Source organism: Natrix helvetica (assembly GCF_964273705.1).
Source record: "Natrix helvetica genome assembly, chromosome: 6".
Classification (NCBI taxonomy): Eukaryota; Metazoa; Chordata; class Lepidosauria; order Squamata; family Natricidae; genus Natrix; species Natrix helvetica.
The window spans coordinates 16,423,707-16,441,676 of record NC_138553.1 but is presented as its reverse complement, the minus strand read 5'-3'; the positions used below and the strand labels follow the sequence as shown (position 1 = coordinate 16,441,676).

General features: G+C 40.6%; 1 protein-coding gene across 2 annotated transcripts in view; it reads right to left on the bottom strand.

Annotated features, from left to right (window-relative positions):
* Positions 1 to 17,970, bottom strand: part of WASHC1 (WASH complex subunit 1) — a 61,130-nt gene that overhangs the window by 38,982 nt on the left and 4,178 nt on the right. The window contains exons 2-3 of one of the 2 annotated variants that reach the window (XM_081957157.1): positions 7,644 to 7,692; positions 4,285 to 4,439 (exon numbers count right to left, since the gene is read on the bottom strand). In XM_081957157.1, the coding sequence (XP_081813283.1) occupies positions 4,285 to 4,439; positions 7,644 to 7,667 (179 nt within the window). In that variant the 5' untranslated portion in view covers positions 7,668 to 7,692. The remainder of the gene's footprint in view (positions 1 to 4,284; positions 4,440 to 7,643; positions 7,693 to 17,970) is intronic. The other variant, XM_081957158.1, reaches the window with a different exon arrangement.

Sequence of the window (17,970 nt, the reverse complement as noted above, 5' to 3'; positions counted from 1 at the left end):
GAGGTTCCCAATACCCTTCCTGTTGTCCATTTTCATTAATTAGTTTACAATTAAAATGAATGCCCAACTAAAATGAAATATTGTTTTTGCAGTTGGGGTCAAAAGTAATTTGTTTATCACATCATTGACTGACATATTATATATAAGTAAAGGTACCCTCGCACATATCTGCTAGTCGTTCCTGACTCTAGGGGGCAGTGCTCATCTCTGTTTCAAATCTGAAGAGCCAGTGCTGTCCAAAGACGTCTCTGTGGTCATGTGGCCGGCATGACTAAATGCCAAAGATGCATGGAATGCCGTTACCTTCCTATCAAAGGGGGTCCCTATTTTTCTACTTGCATTTTTTATATGTTTTTGAGCTGCTAGGTTGGCAGAAGCGAGGACAAGTAATGGGCGCTCACTCCGTTATGCGGCACTAGGGATTTGAACCGCTGAGCTGCCGATCTTTCTGATCGACAAGCTCAGCGTCTTAGCCACTGAGCCACCGTGATCCCTATATTGCATATCCTCCCTCCCAAAAAGGAAGATAAATTTAACTTCTCAATGTTGAAGAACTCTGTCCTAAACAAGATTTGGAATCAGAATGGATTAAAGGACCAAGAAAAAAAAAAGAAGGCAAAACCCAAGATAAGCAATGCAAAGCAAGGTTCTAAAAATAATTTACAATTGGAAATGTATGTTTGTACTAATGTTCTAGAAATAACTGAGGTTGAGTCCTCCACATACTAGAGGGGGGGGGGGGGTAGGAATCTCAGGAGATGTAAAGGGAAGAGCCTACAGGGAACTAATGTTTTCTATGAGTCAGGTTGGTGCCCACAGGCACCATGTTGGAGATCTGGGACAGAGAAATTTTGTTTTTAAAACGAAAGCAGAAAGCCTTGGGATTGCACTCACAGGAACAAGCTTCTACATTAAGGAAATTTTAGAACACAGGGGGGAAAACCCCTTTCGCACTGCAATATTTGTTCTAAAGAGCTGTTGTGTTAGTTTGATATTAGGCCCAAATTCTTTTGGCATATTCAGTGCACATGTTGCACCACCGGTACCCCTGATCCATGATCTCAGGAAGCAAATTCTCACTCCAAGAGCTCAAACGGAATGTTTTCCTCTGATAAGCTGAAGCTTTTTTTAACAACAACAAAAAAAAAGGTGAGATCTAGACACCTTATCTCAAGAAAACAGGAAGAAAAGGTCCTTCTCTGCTAAATGTCGAGTCCCTCACCTTGAAAGTTTCCGCCTGTGATTGGTACGGAACACCCAAGGTTGCGTAACTTTTAAAAAAGAGGCCTGCATAATTACCAAATCATTATTAATTATATCACAGAGCTCCAAGGCAAGGGAAGGGAAACAAAAGATCTGATGGGAGTCTCTTCTGTTGTTGGAAAGAATTAATAATTACAGTCACAAGTGTACTCAAGAGTGAGAGCAGAACCGAGCTGGTGTTCCAAGATTTGATTGTGATGGGCATGTTAAGAGAAGTACAAGAATGAAAGATTGCTAAAATGCCAAGAAATTAAAACACTCCAACCTGGTTATCTTCATGTGGATAAGGTATATGAAAATTTTATGGAAGTTAATAGCCTGTTGGAGAAACCAGACCATGTCTAACAGCTTACAGCTATTGATAAAGAGTTTTGCAACCTTCTTAGAGGTTTCTGAAGAATGGTGACCCACGAGAAGGGTGATGCCCTCTGGATTGCAACAACTGTTAGAATTATTAACATTTGGGAGGATATTATTTAATAAGACTTCTAGTTTTATTGCACAGACTAGAACGGGATTTACAATTTGTGCTTACCTTTACTTCTGGGTCACAAAATGAATTGCTATTTGCCCCTAGGAGGCATTAATCAGAAGGGTGATCTTATCCGTATACTGGAATATCATAGTCATTATTTCCCGTGATTTTTAACATTTTGCATTTTGGTGTTCTATAAGTCAACTTGCCCAAGAAAGGAGAACATTCTAAAAGTCCATTCGCTCTCTCCTAAATGTTATAGAAACATATCTATATGGTTTATTTACATCTGACATTAAGCCGACTGAGTGTTTTTAAGGAGAAAAAAAGGGGGACAATATTTTTTTAAAATGTAAAGGCCACCTAGAAAACTAAGTTTTATAATTGCGTGGTGCTAAAGGTCACGTGCCATTTCAACCATATATGAGTTGGCATTTAAATGGGCTTCCACTATAGTAAGAGGATTAAAAATAGTGGATGTAACAAAATAACCCAATCTTACCAAATACCACTCCAAGGGACAGCAAAACCAAAACAACAGAACCAACGCAGGAAGGGTTCCTGCTCATGCCAGCAACTCAAGGTCTTAATGGCTTTCTGAAACCTTAGCAGAATTGTTCTACAGAAAAGGGGGCAATGAAAGAGAAGAGCCACTCGATTGGCCCCTGATAATAACACTCCTCAGAGGTGCCCTTCTATTATCAGATAATGATTCTGAGCATAGGCAGTTCCGTAGAAACCTAGGTCATGAAGGACCTAAGTCAAGAAAGGTGACAACCTAATTCTTGAAGTTACTAAGTAACTCTAGTCCAGCTTCTGAACCAACATGGTTTTGCTGATGAAATGAGGTCTTTAATAAGTAAGCCCACCATATTCTGGGACAGATACAGCTTCCTAAGGGGTTTTCAAGGGGAGCTCCGTGTATTGCAACAGTCCATCTAAGAGGTGGCCATAGCATGACAGACTTGAAGAAAGAGCTTCTTGAATACAAAATATAACACAGCCAAAACACAAGATGGAGCTGTGCAAAGGTTCTCACTGTCCTTGAACAGTAGCTGTAAATCCACGGGACTCCCAAATTACAAACCAGTTCGGCATGAATATCCAAGATGGAATATTACTTGTTTTGTATCACTTCTGAACCTACTGCCTTTCCATCATGCTATGACTGAACCTAAATCTGTTCCAGATTCTAATAGTACCTTGACTTTGCTCAACCTGAGGTCAAGCTGAGTACTGACATACTATTGACATGTGATACCATATGTCCCCCAATTGTGATGGAATGTAGTAAGGAGCTGGATTCCCAAGAGCAGGGGGAGCATTCCAGAAGAGGCAACTCCGTCCTGATGTTATGTTTGAAAGAAGGAGTGTGAAGATGGTCCTTCCCTAATAGCTCAGAGTATATTGTAGATGCAGACAGGAAACTGCTTGGTCTGGCAGGATTTTGTCTAAAGGTATGAAAACAATAAATAACTCAGCTTGAAAGAATCACCACGTGTCGTTCTTGGTTTGGGGCCTGGCACCAATGGTTTCATGTGGATAGTAAGTAGAAAAGAGAATCAAAACTTGTGGCACCGCAAAGGATCCTTCAGAACAATCTGATAGGATGTTTCGGTCACTAACATTAAATGGAACAGGAGTTTAAGCTTCTATATTCTAATCTATACTGATCCATAAAGAAACTAAGTATACATCTGGGGTCTCACGGACCAACAGGAAAAATTCTTGGTCCTAGATTGGAAGAAAGCTACCTTTTGGTAACTGAGGGCTGCCCTTTTGAAAAATAATTACATTTGTGACCCTGCAGAAGTCGGAGAGATGAAATAACCTCTCATGAGTAAATATATTTGGAAGAATTGGGGGGTTATTAATTTTTATTTATATAAATCCTACTGGAAGATTGGTTCCTGAAGTTCCTCTCAATTAGTTTCAATAGACAATGTTCAGCAACAATGAGGAGGAAGAAATAATACTTTGTTCATAGTTTCAAAGCCACACATACTTTTATCTCTGCTTATCAACCTTGGCTCTAACTTCAAAAGCCCTGAATACTGTACTGGAATTTTTCTTTGGGTTCCTAGCTTCCTAGTCATGCTGGCTGCCCCATTCTGAATATTTGCAGCCTCTCTGTAGCTCCAAGGTTGCAAAAGTGATTTGCATGCAGCTGTAGACACAACATGACAATAAGCCACCCAGTAACTGCAGGTGCAACAGTAATATATCATAGCCCCAATTTAATGGTGAAACCTGCCCCTAATACTAACAAAGCATGTATCAAATCTAAATTACATTCCTCTTTCCAAAGTCAGCTATATTTGGAAAACTGCACTCTTACCAACAACACCCATGAGAATTCCTTCAAGATTCTCGTACTTAAGACAAATGAGAACTCACAAAGCTACTTTCAAAGCGCTTATTCACTACTGGAGACAGAATAAAACCAGACCAACTGACTATGCAGTTTTTTTCATGTTCTGAACCATTATTAAAACCCATGGATATGTCAGTTTTCTCCTTCTGGGGTTCTAATATAAGCGACTTACCTGTTGAAGATGTCACCTGAGATTTTTTGCAGATATTGAAGGGTGTCTGCTATCTGATGAATAGCTTCTTCCCTGCGGAGGTCAGGCTGGATGAGGGGAACAGAGTATGTTTGGCCTTCCAGCAAATACTTCTGGGTCATAGTGGACATCTTCTCCTGCAAAGAAACCAAAAGTCCATTGGATTCTAGGAACTCACATTTCTTTCATTTTTAAATTAGAAGGGAACTCAAGATTGTTCTACCAGGTATTTGCAGCAAGAGAAATCTCTAAAACAGGTATCTCTAGAACAAAGACAACGTGTGCTTCTCCAGATGATGAGTCCCTGGTGCTCTCTGAGCTGGATTGTTTTCTTGCAGATACTGTATTACCCATTACCCAAACTAGGTAATATCATCAGTGGTAGCATTGGAGCAGCACTGGATATGTTATCCAGTTTGGGTAATGAAACTTCTGCAAGAAAACAATCCAGCTTAGAGAGCATCAGGGACTCCACATTTCAAATCTGAGCTATAAATATTCTCCTTTGTTGGCTTCTCCAGATGTTGAGCCACTCCCATTAATCTCATACAATTCAATGTGAAGGCTGCACACTGGACACCTGGGATAGTTCCTTATTGTCCACAAGCAATTTCTCCTATTATTGGTAATGTCTTCCCATGTCAACCTCAAAGACTGGAAGACTTATTTTTTGCTTTTTGTTGCACTTAAAAATCTGATTTGTCCATGTGCTTTTCTTTATTCTTCGTTGCATCAAAAAAAATATAACATTGTTGGCACTACGTCAGAATCACACAATACTTATTCTGTTAGTTGAAATTATTCTGGCAGGCAAAGTCAGTGGGGAAGCCCAATTCACTTAACAACCGTGTTACTAATTTAATAACTGCAGTGATTCACTTAGCAACTTTGGCCGGGGAGGTCATAAAGTGGAACAAAACTCACTTAACAAATGTGTCACTTGGCAACAGAAACTTTGAGCTCATTTGTGGTCATAGGTCGAGGACTACCTGCATTGTATCCCATCTCAAGCAAAATGTTTTCAAGGAAAAAGAACCCAAGAAAGTCCAGTTGCCTTCTGAAAAGGACCTTTGAGACAACCATGATCTGGATGATTGAGTATCCCCATGCTTCATATATATATATATATATTCTCATATATATATTCATATATTCATATATATATATATATTCAAATCCCAGTAAGGGTATGGCTAGCTGATGAGAGCTAATTAGCTTGAAATAGATCTATACTAGTCTCCCTTTATTTATTTATCAGTACAAATACAACACACACACACACACACATATATGTGTGTGTGTGTGTGTGTTGTAATTGTACTGATAAATAAATAAAGGGAGACTAGGATAGATCTATTTCGAGCTAATTAGCTCTCATCAGCTAGCCATAACCTTACTGGGATTAGAACCCGGGCTTATTATATATATATAATGCTTATTATATATATATAATGCCCACTGACAACAGCATTATGCATTGGGCTTGGGAACAGAAATCAGACTATCTTGCAAGAGAGCAGAATAATCTCTGATTTAGCAGATCTCCATGGTAAGCCTCTGCTAGTCTCCAAGGAAGGCAGGCAGGCAGGCGAGGCAGCAGCAGATACTCAGGTATGTCAGATGAAGAAGAGAGAGATAAAATCTATTTTTATCCTCCTTTAATTAAACTATGTTCAGTGGTGTTATTAAGCAGTAATCAAAAATGCAGATGATATTGATTTGATTGGCACACGGTGCACTGTACTGAATAGTAAAAACCAGTGCCCCTATAAATAGGGCTAATCATCATCTTGATGGGGGAAAAGGAAGTGAGGAAAAAAAGCAGCATAACTCGAGGTGTAATTAGACCCTCCAGCAACCTGCACTTCATGGCTGTTCTCATTACTTGGCACTTGTCTAAATGCAGCGCAATGGTGATGAGTCGAGACCAGAGAAAAATCTTAAGCACACCAACTGACTTAATCCAAAGAGCCTTTGGTCACATTTCACAGTCAAAATGCATTGCTCGGGGGACAAGGGAGGCCAGGTGGAGTTCAGTCTCCCCTGAAATCAGAAATGAGAAAATGCCCCAACAGAGCTTCTACTTCCAGCTGGGTATTCTTTGGCCAGTCTTAAAGTGAGATAATTAAACCGGGCAGCCAGTTTTGCAAGATGGTATTTATCTTTAAAAGGAAATGATTTGTCCTGCTCCAACCTATTTCTCATGTATCAATCAATGAACAAGCAGAAGGATGAACTTTTTGAACCAAGGCATACAATCTCCACTCACAAGTGAAAGAGCAGTATCAAAACCTGTGAAGCTATTAGTACTGAAGGAGATCCTCATCTAGCTTGATTTTTTCTCCCAGGTGCACATGTAAACATGATAGCAGCACACATAGTTACACTACATGAAGAAGGCTGCATGCTGATCATGTGGGATACGGCAGCCTTGTTGTTGTTGTTAGTTGCAAAGACATGTCTGACCCATCGCGACCCCATGGACAACGTTCCTCCAGGCCTTCCAGCCCTCTACCATCCTCTGGAGTCCATTTAAGCTCACGCCGACTTGCTTCAGTGATTCCATCCAGCCCCCTCCTTCTCTGTCATCCCATTCTTCTTTTGCCCTCAGTCTTTCCCAGCATGAGGCTCTTCTCCAGTGAGTCCTTCCTTCTCATTAGGTGGCCAAAGTATTTGAATTTCATCTCCAGGATCTGGCTTTCTAAAGAGCATTCAGGGTTGATCTCCTCTAAGACCAACCGATTTGATCGCCTTGCAGTCCAAGGGACTTGCAGAAGTCTTCTCCAGCACCCTAGTTCAAAGGCCTCAATTCTTCGGCGCTCAGCCTTTCTTATGGTCCAACTTTCACAGCCATACATTGCAACTGAGAAAGCCATAGCCTTGACTATGCACTTTTGTTGGCAGGGTGATGTCTCTGCTTTTAAGTATGCTGAATAGATTAGCCATAGCTTTCTTTTTAGCTTAGGGCAGCCTAAGCACTTATATCTCAAAAACAAACCACTGATCTTTTATCTTCACGCCAATGTCTCACCTTCTTTTCTTGGGACTTTGCCTCTAATACCACTCAACTTCATTCACGGATTCAGGTAAGCATTGCCTGTTCCACATGCTAAAAACACTGGACTACAAAGTTTGGGTCACATGCAGCTCTTAAACTTCTTTATTGTGTACCCTCTCAGATAATACTATTAGAAGTCAGAAATAAATGATCAAATCAGAAAGGTAATATGGTATGTAAGCTTTCTGATAAGGTTTATGTAACCAAGATTAAAAACCAAAACAGATTCTTCCCAAAATTTTTGCGGATTTTTGTATCTATTTGATAAAGTAATGTCACCCACCAAGATGTTAAGCAAATCCAGCATATTCTGTGGGTAAATTTTTCTTTTTCTGTTGGAAAATCGCAAAAAATGTCACGAATTGAAGTTATGTGACCATGACAGTTGTAAATGCAAGCCAGTTGACAAGAGCCCAAAATGGTATCATGTGACTGCAGGTATGTGCAACAGGTACTTCAAGGATGGGTTGTAAGTAAGGTTTTTTTTTTTAAAGTCCAGTCATTAAGCAAGGACTATCTATAAGACAAGGGACGTGGTGGCTCAGTGGCTAAGACACTGAGCTTGTTGATCAGTAGGTTGGCAATTCAGTGGTTCGAATCTTTAGCGTTACGTAACGGAGTGAGTGCTCGTTACTTGTCCCAGCTTCTGCCAATCTAGCAGTTTGAAAGCACATAAAAATGCAAGTAGAAAAATAGGGACCACCTTTGGTGGGAAGGTAACAGCGCTCCATACACCTTCGGCCTTTAGTCATGCCGGCCACATGACCACGGAGACGTCTTTGGATAGCACTGGCTCTTCGGATTAGAAACAGAGATAAGCACTGCCCCCTAGAGCCGGAAACGACCCACACAGATATGCGGGGGAACCTTTACCTTATCTGTAACACTTATCTGTATCTGTAACAAGGCATCTCATTTGATTTCCAAAAGGTACTCTGGAGTACACTAAGATTATTTCCAACTCTTAAAACAAGTCATTAATTTATTTCAAGTTTGCAGAGAACACTTTCTAACCACAGAAAATGCAACTATCCAGGACTTTCATATTTTCACTAGGGATCGAGGTGAAAAATTATTCAATCCACACAGCACCGATAAGCACAAAAAACCCCATGCCCACACATGTATGACAAGATATTCAAATTGCCTTTGGCTTTCTAGTGTGATAGCTTAGGTTGGCATTTCGTATTTTAGGCAGAGAGGGGAAGTAGGGGAAGTATGAATTGCTGTTAATTTGCAAAAAATAAACAAGGCTCTTCAATTCTAAACAGGTTTCTTTTAGTTATAAAGTAAAATCAATGTCCAAATGTTGAATTATGCATGCAGATCATGGCTGGACTGTCAGGGAAAACTAGCAGCCCTTGGAGTTGCTGATCTCAATATTCTAAGAATTTTTTTTTTAAAAAGAGCAAACGCTAATTCTTACTAGTTTACCTTCCCAGCACATGCTTGTAGTCTTAGCCATATATTACATTAAGCCATGATATGGTTTGCTTGCTTGTGGGTTAGCATAATATATGAAGCCAGCCAGAGATGGTATTCAGCCAGTTCTGATGAACCGGTAGCGGAAATTTTGAGTAGTTTGGAGAATCGGCGAATACCATCTCTGGCTGGCCCCACCCCTGATCTATCTGCTGCCTCCTGAGTCCCAGCTGATCGGCTGGATCTTCTTATGTTGCCCTGCACAGGAGAATGGAGCTGGAAAGCAGGTGAGTGGGGTGGGGAGGGAATGGGAATTTTGCAGTAACCTTCCCCTGCCACGCCCACCAAGCCATGCCATGCCTAACAAGCCATGCCCACAGAACCAGTAGTAAAAACAAATTGAATCTCACCACTGAAGCCAGTACATTTGATAAGCCATGGTTTACATTTCGTGCAATGTTTACAAACTTTAAAATAGACTCTTCCGAGTTATTGGCTTCCAGTTTCAAACATACCAGGTTGGCAATGTCTAGAATTTCCAGATGTTTACAAACATCTGGAAGGTGGAAAGTATGGAAAACTGCATTTAAAATATGTAAGAAGCAGTATAAATTCTACAGAGGCAACCCAAAGCTACTGCAGTAAACATTTGGCAGCAGAAAAAATAATTGTGACTCTTAAAAACAAGAGATATTCCAGGAGTTACCGTAATGCACAAATACATCCACAAAAAGCAGCATTAAAAAAGTGATATTTAAAAGCACTCTGTGATCAAAAGGAGGGGGGGAGGGTCCTATTTCTCTAGGTCCAGTAAGAAATCAATAAGCTGGAAATAACGGCAAACCGGGTTGCATTTGGCCATAAATTATTCCGTGAAGTGTCAGCATAGAGGTTATTAAGAGACAAGACTGCTTTTCTGCAATAAAAAAAGAACTTGCTCCAAAGTCTCAGTCTCTAGCCACAGAACACAACTTTGCTCTACAGACTTAACAGTTGCTTTCGGGAGCACTTATTAAACTTACGCACCATCTTTAATCAACTGGAAGCGTGTGCTTTCTAATTTAACAAATCCCAACAGAAAATAATAAACTCAAACTTACAAAAAAAAATTGTTTTTTTTTAAAGGGGCGTCTCTTTACATATGCCCTCTTTTATCATTTCTATCAAAGATTCCTATCAAAAGGCAAAACCAAACTGTAAATCCCCATCCAGGTACACTAACACAGGAGAATGATTTGGGAATTTTTTTATATCAGGGGTCTCCAACCTTGGCAACTTTACGACCTATGGACTTCAACTCCCAGAATTCCTGCAAAGCTGGCTGAGGAATTCTAGGAGTTGAAGTCCACAGGTCTTAAAAGTTGCCAAGGTTGGAGACTCCTGCCCAGAGTTTGAAAGCCCTGCCTTATACATACAGTACCCTTCCTTTTTTCCAAATGTATGAATGGAAATAAATTAGGCTGGTATACCTACAATGCCATCCACACCTGTGCTATCTAGTGGAAAAAAGCCAAGTGCAGAAAATGAATGCCAAATTCCATTTTATCACATTTTGAAAATACTCTTAAGGCAGTGGTTCTCAACCTGTGGGTCGGGACCCCTTTCACAGGGGTCGCCTAAGATCATCGGAAAACATATATTTTCGATGGTTTTAGGAACCGAGACACCAATTTTATGGTTGGGGGTCACCACAACATGAGGAACTGTATTAAACTGTATTAAAGGGTCGCGGCATTGGGAAGGTTGAGAACCACTGCTCTAAGGAGAGCTAGAAAGCCTCCAGATCCAATTAACCTTCAGTTATGATCAGACAATTATTCTTTAGATACACTATTATTTCCATCATGGGGATAATTCCACTACCTTATTTCTATTCTGCTGGTTATGGATTAGAGAGGTTCAAGTATGGTATATAATAAATCCAACCTCTGTGGTTTATAAATATTGTGGTTTATGTATGGTATGTTGTGGTGACCCAGTCAAGTAGGTTTTATTCAATAAACTAAACTATGGTTATGCCTACCCTTAGGATTAGCCTACCATATTTGGAGAACAACTTGAGAAACACTACTACACTGATCCAGGGGTTGCCACAAAGAAGAGGGAGTCAAACTATTCTCCAAAGCACCTGAGGGCAGAACAAGAAGCAATGGGTGGAAACTAATCAAGGAGAGAAGCAACTTAGAACTGAGAAGAAACTTCCTGACAATTAGAACAATTAATCAGTGGAACAGCTTGCCTCCAGAAGTTGTGAATGCCCCAACACTGGAAGTCTTTAAGAAGATGTTGGATAGCCATTTGTCTGAAACGGTATAGGGTTTCCTGCCTAGGCAGGGGGTTGGACTAGAACAGTGGTTCTCAACCTTCCCAATGCCGCGACCCTTTAATACAGTTCAAGACTGTACTACAAGACCTCCAAGGTCCCTTCCAACTCTTGCTATTGTATTATTGATCCCTAATAGTACAGAGTTGGAGGGGACCTAGGAGGTCTGTAGTCAAACCCTTGCTTGAGCAGGAGACCCTATATCAGGGGTATCATGACATTTTTCCTCTTCACTAAACTGGGTGTGGCCAGCACGTGATGCCTCCGTCCTGTGGGCCCGGAGTTTGAAAGCCCTGCCCTACACCATTTCCGACAAATGGTGTCCAATTTCTTAAAAACCTCGAGTGATGGATCACCCACAACCTTTCAAGGCCAGCCGTCCTCGCGTTGGGAAACTTCTTAGTTCTAGATTGGTTCTTTCTTTAATGATTTTCCACCTGTCCTGTCCTCAGGTACTTTGGAGAATAAGTTGATTGTCTCTTCCTTGTGATTGTCCCTCCAGTACAAGAAGACAACTATCATGTCAGCACAAGATCCTTTCTTCGATAGGCTAGACATAGTTTCCTTCATCGTTCATCATATGATTTAGCCTCCAGACCAATTATCTTTGTTACTCTTCTCTGCATCCCCAAACGGTCAAGCACATTATTTTACAATGCCATTCGTGATAAGCCCTTCCTATTCAATCAGGCAGATGTAGTTAAATGTTTCTTAAAACAATTTTAAACTACAATGGAATTTAACAAAGGTAACATACCCAACAATATTGTATAAAAGTACATACCAATACTGAACCAAATCTTTAGAAGGGGGGAAAAAAGATCCATATGAATGAACTGAAAGGTGAGCAAACCTGCAATCCAGGACCTAATTTTATTAGTTTCAAAACATTTTTATAGGCAGATATTAATTGAACAGATATTTGTGTACTAATCCTATTCTACAGACTTCCGTGGAATGTGTCTTAAAGATCTTAGTTGCCAACATGAAATTATTGAACAACATGTGAGGTATACCATAGTTTTGTCCATAATAGCTTTAAAAGAATAGGTTTTAATCCCATGACAATTATCAATTAACATAACCTGACTAAAGATTTGTGTAAGTGATCTAATGATCTATAGCACCTGTGTAAGTAATCTAATGATCTATAGCACCTTTTAATGTGATGTTTTTCAAACTTGCCAACTTTTTCAATTACCAGAATTCCCCAGCCAGTGGAAATGGGTGTTGAAGTCCAACATTTTTAAGTGGCCGAGTTTCAGTAACACTATTTTAAAGTAATCTAACCTTTGGGTTGACATGAGAACCCAACAATGACTGATGTAGGAATTGAGGTATGAGAAAAACCCCATGATTATGGGGAAATAATTAGCATATGCACTGGATTACAAATTCTGACAATTTTATAAGGATTTAAGCTTGAATATAATTTTATGTCTTTACCTAGATCTCCTCCCACCCCCAGATACAGGAACAAGCATCATTTATAAATCAAAAACCTACTACATCCTGAGGTACAATTTGTGAATATTTCAATATTGTAATATTGTAAGTATAAGGTAAAGGTAAAGGTTCCCCTCGCACATGCATGCTAGTTGTTCCAGATTCTAGGGGGCAGTGCACATCTCCATTTCAAAGCAGAAGAGCCAGCGCTGTCCTAAGACGTCTCTGTGGTCATGTGGCCGGCATAGGCGCACGGAGCGCTGTTACCTTCCCACCAAAGGTGGTTCCTATTTTTCTACTTGCATTTTTACCTCCTTTCGAACTGCTAGGTTGGCAGAAGCGGGAGCTCATTCCATTATGCGGTGGTAGGGATTCTAACCACCAAATTGCCGACCTTCCTGATCGACAAGCTCAGCATCTTAGCCACTGAGATGAGATACCAAGCCAACCATATTCAAGTGATGACTCTGAAGGCCCAGTTCCATCTGCCAAGCAATGGCGCTTCTCCTCAGAATTTATTCAAATTCAACTGAGGAGGAGAGAGTTAAGTTTCAACAAATATACCTGACAAGTGTTAAATATTTTGCTGCAGCTGAAGTGTTTTTTTTTTTAAAAAATCACGTTGATGCCTGAAATGAAGTGTCAAAGCTTTTGAAGTTTTTATTAATTCCTCTAATTTAGGAAATGTAAATGCAGCAGTGACAGGCAATTAACTAGGGGCGGCAGTTGTCTAGCAGAAGTATCCTCTCAGCAAGGTACTCTGATGTAGCTCTTCTCTTCAGAAATACTGTATCTGAGGAGAAATCCTTGATGTCAAATAGTTCCTCCAATGCTTCTTCTGTTCAATTTGAAGAGAGGTTCCTGTAATAACAAGGTAAGACCAACACAGCCCTTTGGGTGCTACTGAGCTCCAGATCCCATAAGATCTAGTCAAATTGGCCAATGATGAGGGAAATGGGAGCTCTAGGCCATCAACATCAGGAGGAACTAGTGGTTACTCATTCCTGAAAGAATAAAATGTGAATTTCCCCCAGTCAGCAAACATTTTGGTTTGGCCATTCATGTTGTACTATAGTGAGGAGAAAGAAAGCACTATGATTTACTGTAGACAGTTTCAGGAAATAAGAAAGAAAATAAGATGGGTACATCAAACAAAAACTTAGTGCCATCAAATTTTAAAATGTAACTAGATATATCAGCAGTAAGGACGTTTATGGTTTATTTACATTTTGATCCCAGGTAAAATACAAGAATACTTAAAAGAAAGACAATTTAATTTTTTAACACTTTGGATAGACAATCTTGTGGATCTTCAAATGTAGCCAAACAACAATTCCCAACATTACTCACTATTACCCATGGTTCATGGGGTTGAGACTCATTTTCTGTGGTTCAATCCTCCAGACGTAACATCTTGTAATTCACCATCCCATTCCTTACAACATTATTAAGCAACTTATGATTTCAAGGCAATTATGCCCTTCAGACTAATTTCATGCAGTCTTTGGTCTAATTTCAAAACTCCTCTGCAAGTGATGAATTCAGACATCTGTTAACTTTTGCCAGTCTCTAATCTCTGATGGCTTGCTACCGAGGATAGATAAAAAAAAACGAGGATCTTTACTTTTTTACTTATTCTTCTCTTGCTTCAGCTCCTACTCCATTGCTATGTAAAGGTAAAGATTCCCCCGCACGTATGTGCTACTTGTTCCCGACTCTAGGGAGTGGTGCTCATCTCCGTTTCTAAGATGAAAAACCAGCGCTATCCGAAGACATCTCTGTGGTCATGTGGCCTGCTTGACTAAATGCCAAAGGCACACAGAGCGCTGTTAGCTTCTCACCAAGGTGGTTCCTATTTTTCTGCTTGCATTTTTATGTGCTTTTGAACTGCTAGGTTGGCAGAAGCTGGGACAATTAATGGGAGCTCACTCCCTTACGCAAGCGCTAGGGATTCGAACCGCTGAACTGCCGACCTTCTGATCGACAAGCTCAGCATCTTAGCCACTGAGTCACTGAGTCCTCCTGTAAATTAACCAGGAGAGAGATGGCCTTTACTTAACAAAGGCTACTTTGTTTGATACTTAATCTATGGTCCCTGATTTATTTAACGGAAGATTTAAGGATGCATCTATTGATCCTTGACTCAGTATTTGTAGGCCAAAACTGAAGACAATGATTACCATTATGTAGTAGACTGTGCTTCTTTCTTGCACTTTTTGCGGATAGCTGATTTTGCAAGAACCGGATGCTCCCTGCAGGCTGTGATTTGTTCATCACATGGAGAGTTGCAAAATCTGCTGTGGTGGTCAGAGAAAATGTAAACGCAGAGCCTAACCCTAATGGAGTCCTTATCTTTCTGACCTAGCTCGTTGGAGAACTATCTCCCCCTTGTAGCACTTCACAGGACTTGGAAAACAACTGAGAGCATTTACACAGGATATTTCCATAAAGTACCGTGTTTCTCCAAAAAGAAGGCTGGGTCTTATTTTCTTTTGACCCCTGAAAAAACGGCTAGGCCTTCTTTTTTGGGGGGGGGGGGGGTTCTAATTATTGACTCACCTCGTGGCGGTGGGACCAACAGCCCTGCATACATCACCCCGGCCTCCGTTTCGCCTTCAGATGCCTTCTGGGAGGCATCTGAAGGCGAAATGGAGGCTGGGGGCAAGCAGCCTCAGAAGAAGTGGCCGCAGAAGCAGGCAAGGCAGGTGTCAGGGTGCGCGAGGCCTGTCAAGTAGGGCAGCCGCACCCTCCACCCCCGCCCTAGCTTATTTTTTACCTGTGTGCCTCACTCCACCCCCTGCACCCTGGGATGGGTGGGGTCTTAATTAGGGCTACTTTTGTGGGTGGGGCTTAATTTGATCACATGCGCTCAAAAATGTGATAGGGCTTCTTTTCAAGGTGGGTCGTCTTTTTGGAGAAACACAGTAATAGAAGAAAAAACAAAAAATCTAGTAACTCATTAAAATCATAAAATGGAGAAAAATTAAAGCAAAGAGAAATGGGATGACTGGGGGCGGGAAGGGAAGATGACGGCAGTATGCTATGATTCTCCTAAGTTGAGTTTTCCAAGATCACCTTTTGTGACCTTCCGACAACAAAGTCAATGGGGAAGCCAGATTCGTGTAACAACCATGTTACTCTCTTAACAGGTGCAATGATTCCCTTAACAATTGTGGCGATAAAGGTTGTAAAATAGGGCAAAATACATTTAACAAATGTCTCACTTAGCAACATAAATTTTGGGTTGTGATCGTAAACCGAGGACCAGCCATAGTTACATATCACAATTCTTCAGATAATATGAGTATCCCACAGAATATGACTCATGGGCTTACTGCAATTATCATTAAATAACGAGTGGGTTTTTTGCACATGTAATAGCAAAGCAAGAATGCAAGCAGTAGCAATAAGAGAGATTAAAATTCACAAATTGAGAAAGTCCCCTTTTATATCTAGTGATGACATACCAGCCCACTCCCCCAAAAATTATATGTGGCAGCAAGAGAACCAGTAAGGATTGCTAGCTTGCCACAGGCGACACAACGGCAGTAAAGCAAAACAGATTTGACGTAACCTGGGAAATGGGCTGACAAGTATAAAGTAACCCCAAGGAGCCAAAGTAATCAGAATAAGTAAAGCAAAAGAAACAAATACGAACAGACAAACAGAGCTCAGGAGCAGGAGTTTATACTCGGGGACACCAAGACATAGAAGCAAGCAAAGAGGGAGAAAGTGCTGGTGTCAAATTTTATTGCAATCAGCCCTAGGAACTGTGTTTTTCAACTCTGGCAATTTTTAAGATGTGTGGACTTCAATTCCCAGAATTCTCTAGCCAGCAAGGTCAAATTCTGGGAGTTGAAGTCCACACATCTTAAAGTTGTGAAGTTGAAAAACACTGCTATAAAACTTTAAGTGAGAAAAGATTCCTTAGTCTTCAGACTTCCCCGCAGTGGTGAGAGGGATAGTAGCTAATACCAGAAAGCAAGCAAATTATACAAAGAGGTCCTTTCTCTTGTCTTCATAACTGCTGGAGTGATTTCCCAGTTCCTTGATAATTGGGTAGCTCTAGCGAACCATTCACGTTAGGCCACAGGTGACAAGAAATGCACAGTAATTGCTGTGTGCTCTTTTTATACACTGCATCCTCACTACGAAGGAGTAACAACGGTTACTGCTAGAAAAATGGCAACAGAAGATTGTAAGGGAACACGTGTTCCACATGTGACACTGCCTCAAAAGTGTGACAAGAAGACGGTGAGAGTAAATTATAAGTACAAGTAGTATATAAGTAGTCCTGGAATTACAATAGTTCGTTTAGTGACTTTTGAAGTTACAACGGCACTAAAAAAAGTGACTTATGACCGCTTTTCATACTTCCAACTGTTGTGGCCTCCCCATGAACATGTGATCAAAATTTAGACACTTGGCATATTTGCAATTTCGTTTTTACAAATAAAACCAAATTAGCACTGATATAAATTATTATTTCCCCTCGGAGCGAGGGGAAAATGCTGGATAAGTTCACAGATCAGCCATAGCTAGTTGCAGCAGGTCATCTGAACCCACCCTTAAAATATAGAACATAGCAGAAGCGGTTAGTTTGGCCCAGAAACTACAAAGTCACGAAAGATGATGAATATATGTGTCCCAGGACAGTGATGCAGGATCCAATCTGAGTCGGTCACGGGGACCAGAGGTTTTTAAAATTCCGAGCATTCTGATTCGTGCTGGAGCTCATCCTCAGGGAACTTCTCTCTAGCCTGGGAAGATGAAGATGGGCTCCAGCACAAGTCCGAAAGCTCGGAAGACAAAATCTCCGGTCCCTGTGACTGACCCAGATTGGATCTTGCAACTACAAGGACATTGTGGAACCTTCCCCTATTTCAAAAATATAGTTTATAATATAAAGTTACTCATGCAAATGGAAATGGGTCATTTTTAGAAGGCATAAAGGAGCAGGTAAACAGATCTGATGGGTCCTTTTAAAAGATATTTACTACTAATAGCATCTACTCATCTCAAGGACATTTATACTGTAATATTAAACTGGCTTCTTTGGGGCATTGTTCAGTAGCCTTTCCCATATATTATAAAAATCTCATCAACGCCAGTGTTCGGGTCAGCACTAAAACATTAACTGAGCCCACTTTTGCTGATGTGGACTGTCTAATAATACTTCCCTTCCACAGAATCTCTTCCTTCCAGCAATCCCCTTCTGGGCACTGCACTAAATTTTAACAGCGCTGCCAAAGTTATTAACAGTTTGCAGAGTTTTTTTTGTGTGTTAATTTTCAAACAGCCAAGAATTTCTATCACAACAAAGGCCGTTCCTCACAACAGCTGTTTATGCTTTAGAAAAATTAGCAATGAAAGAATGGGAAGTGGAATTTAACACAGAAGATTGCCAATTCCCATTGGA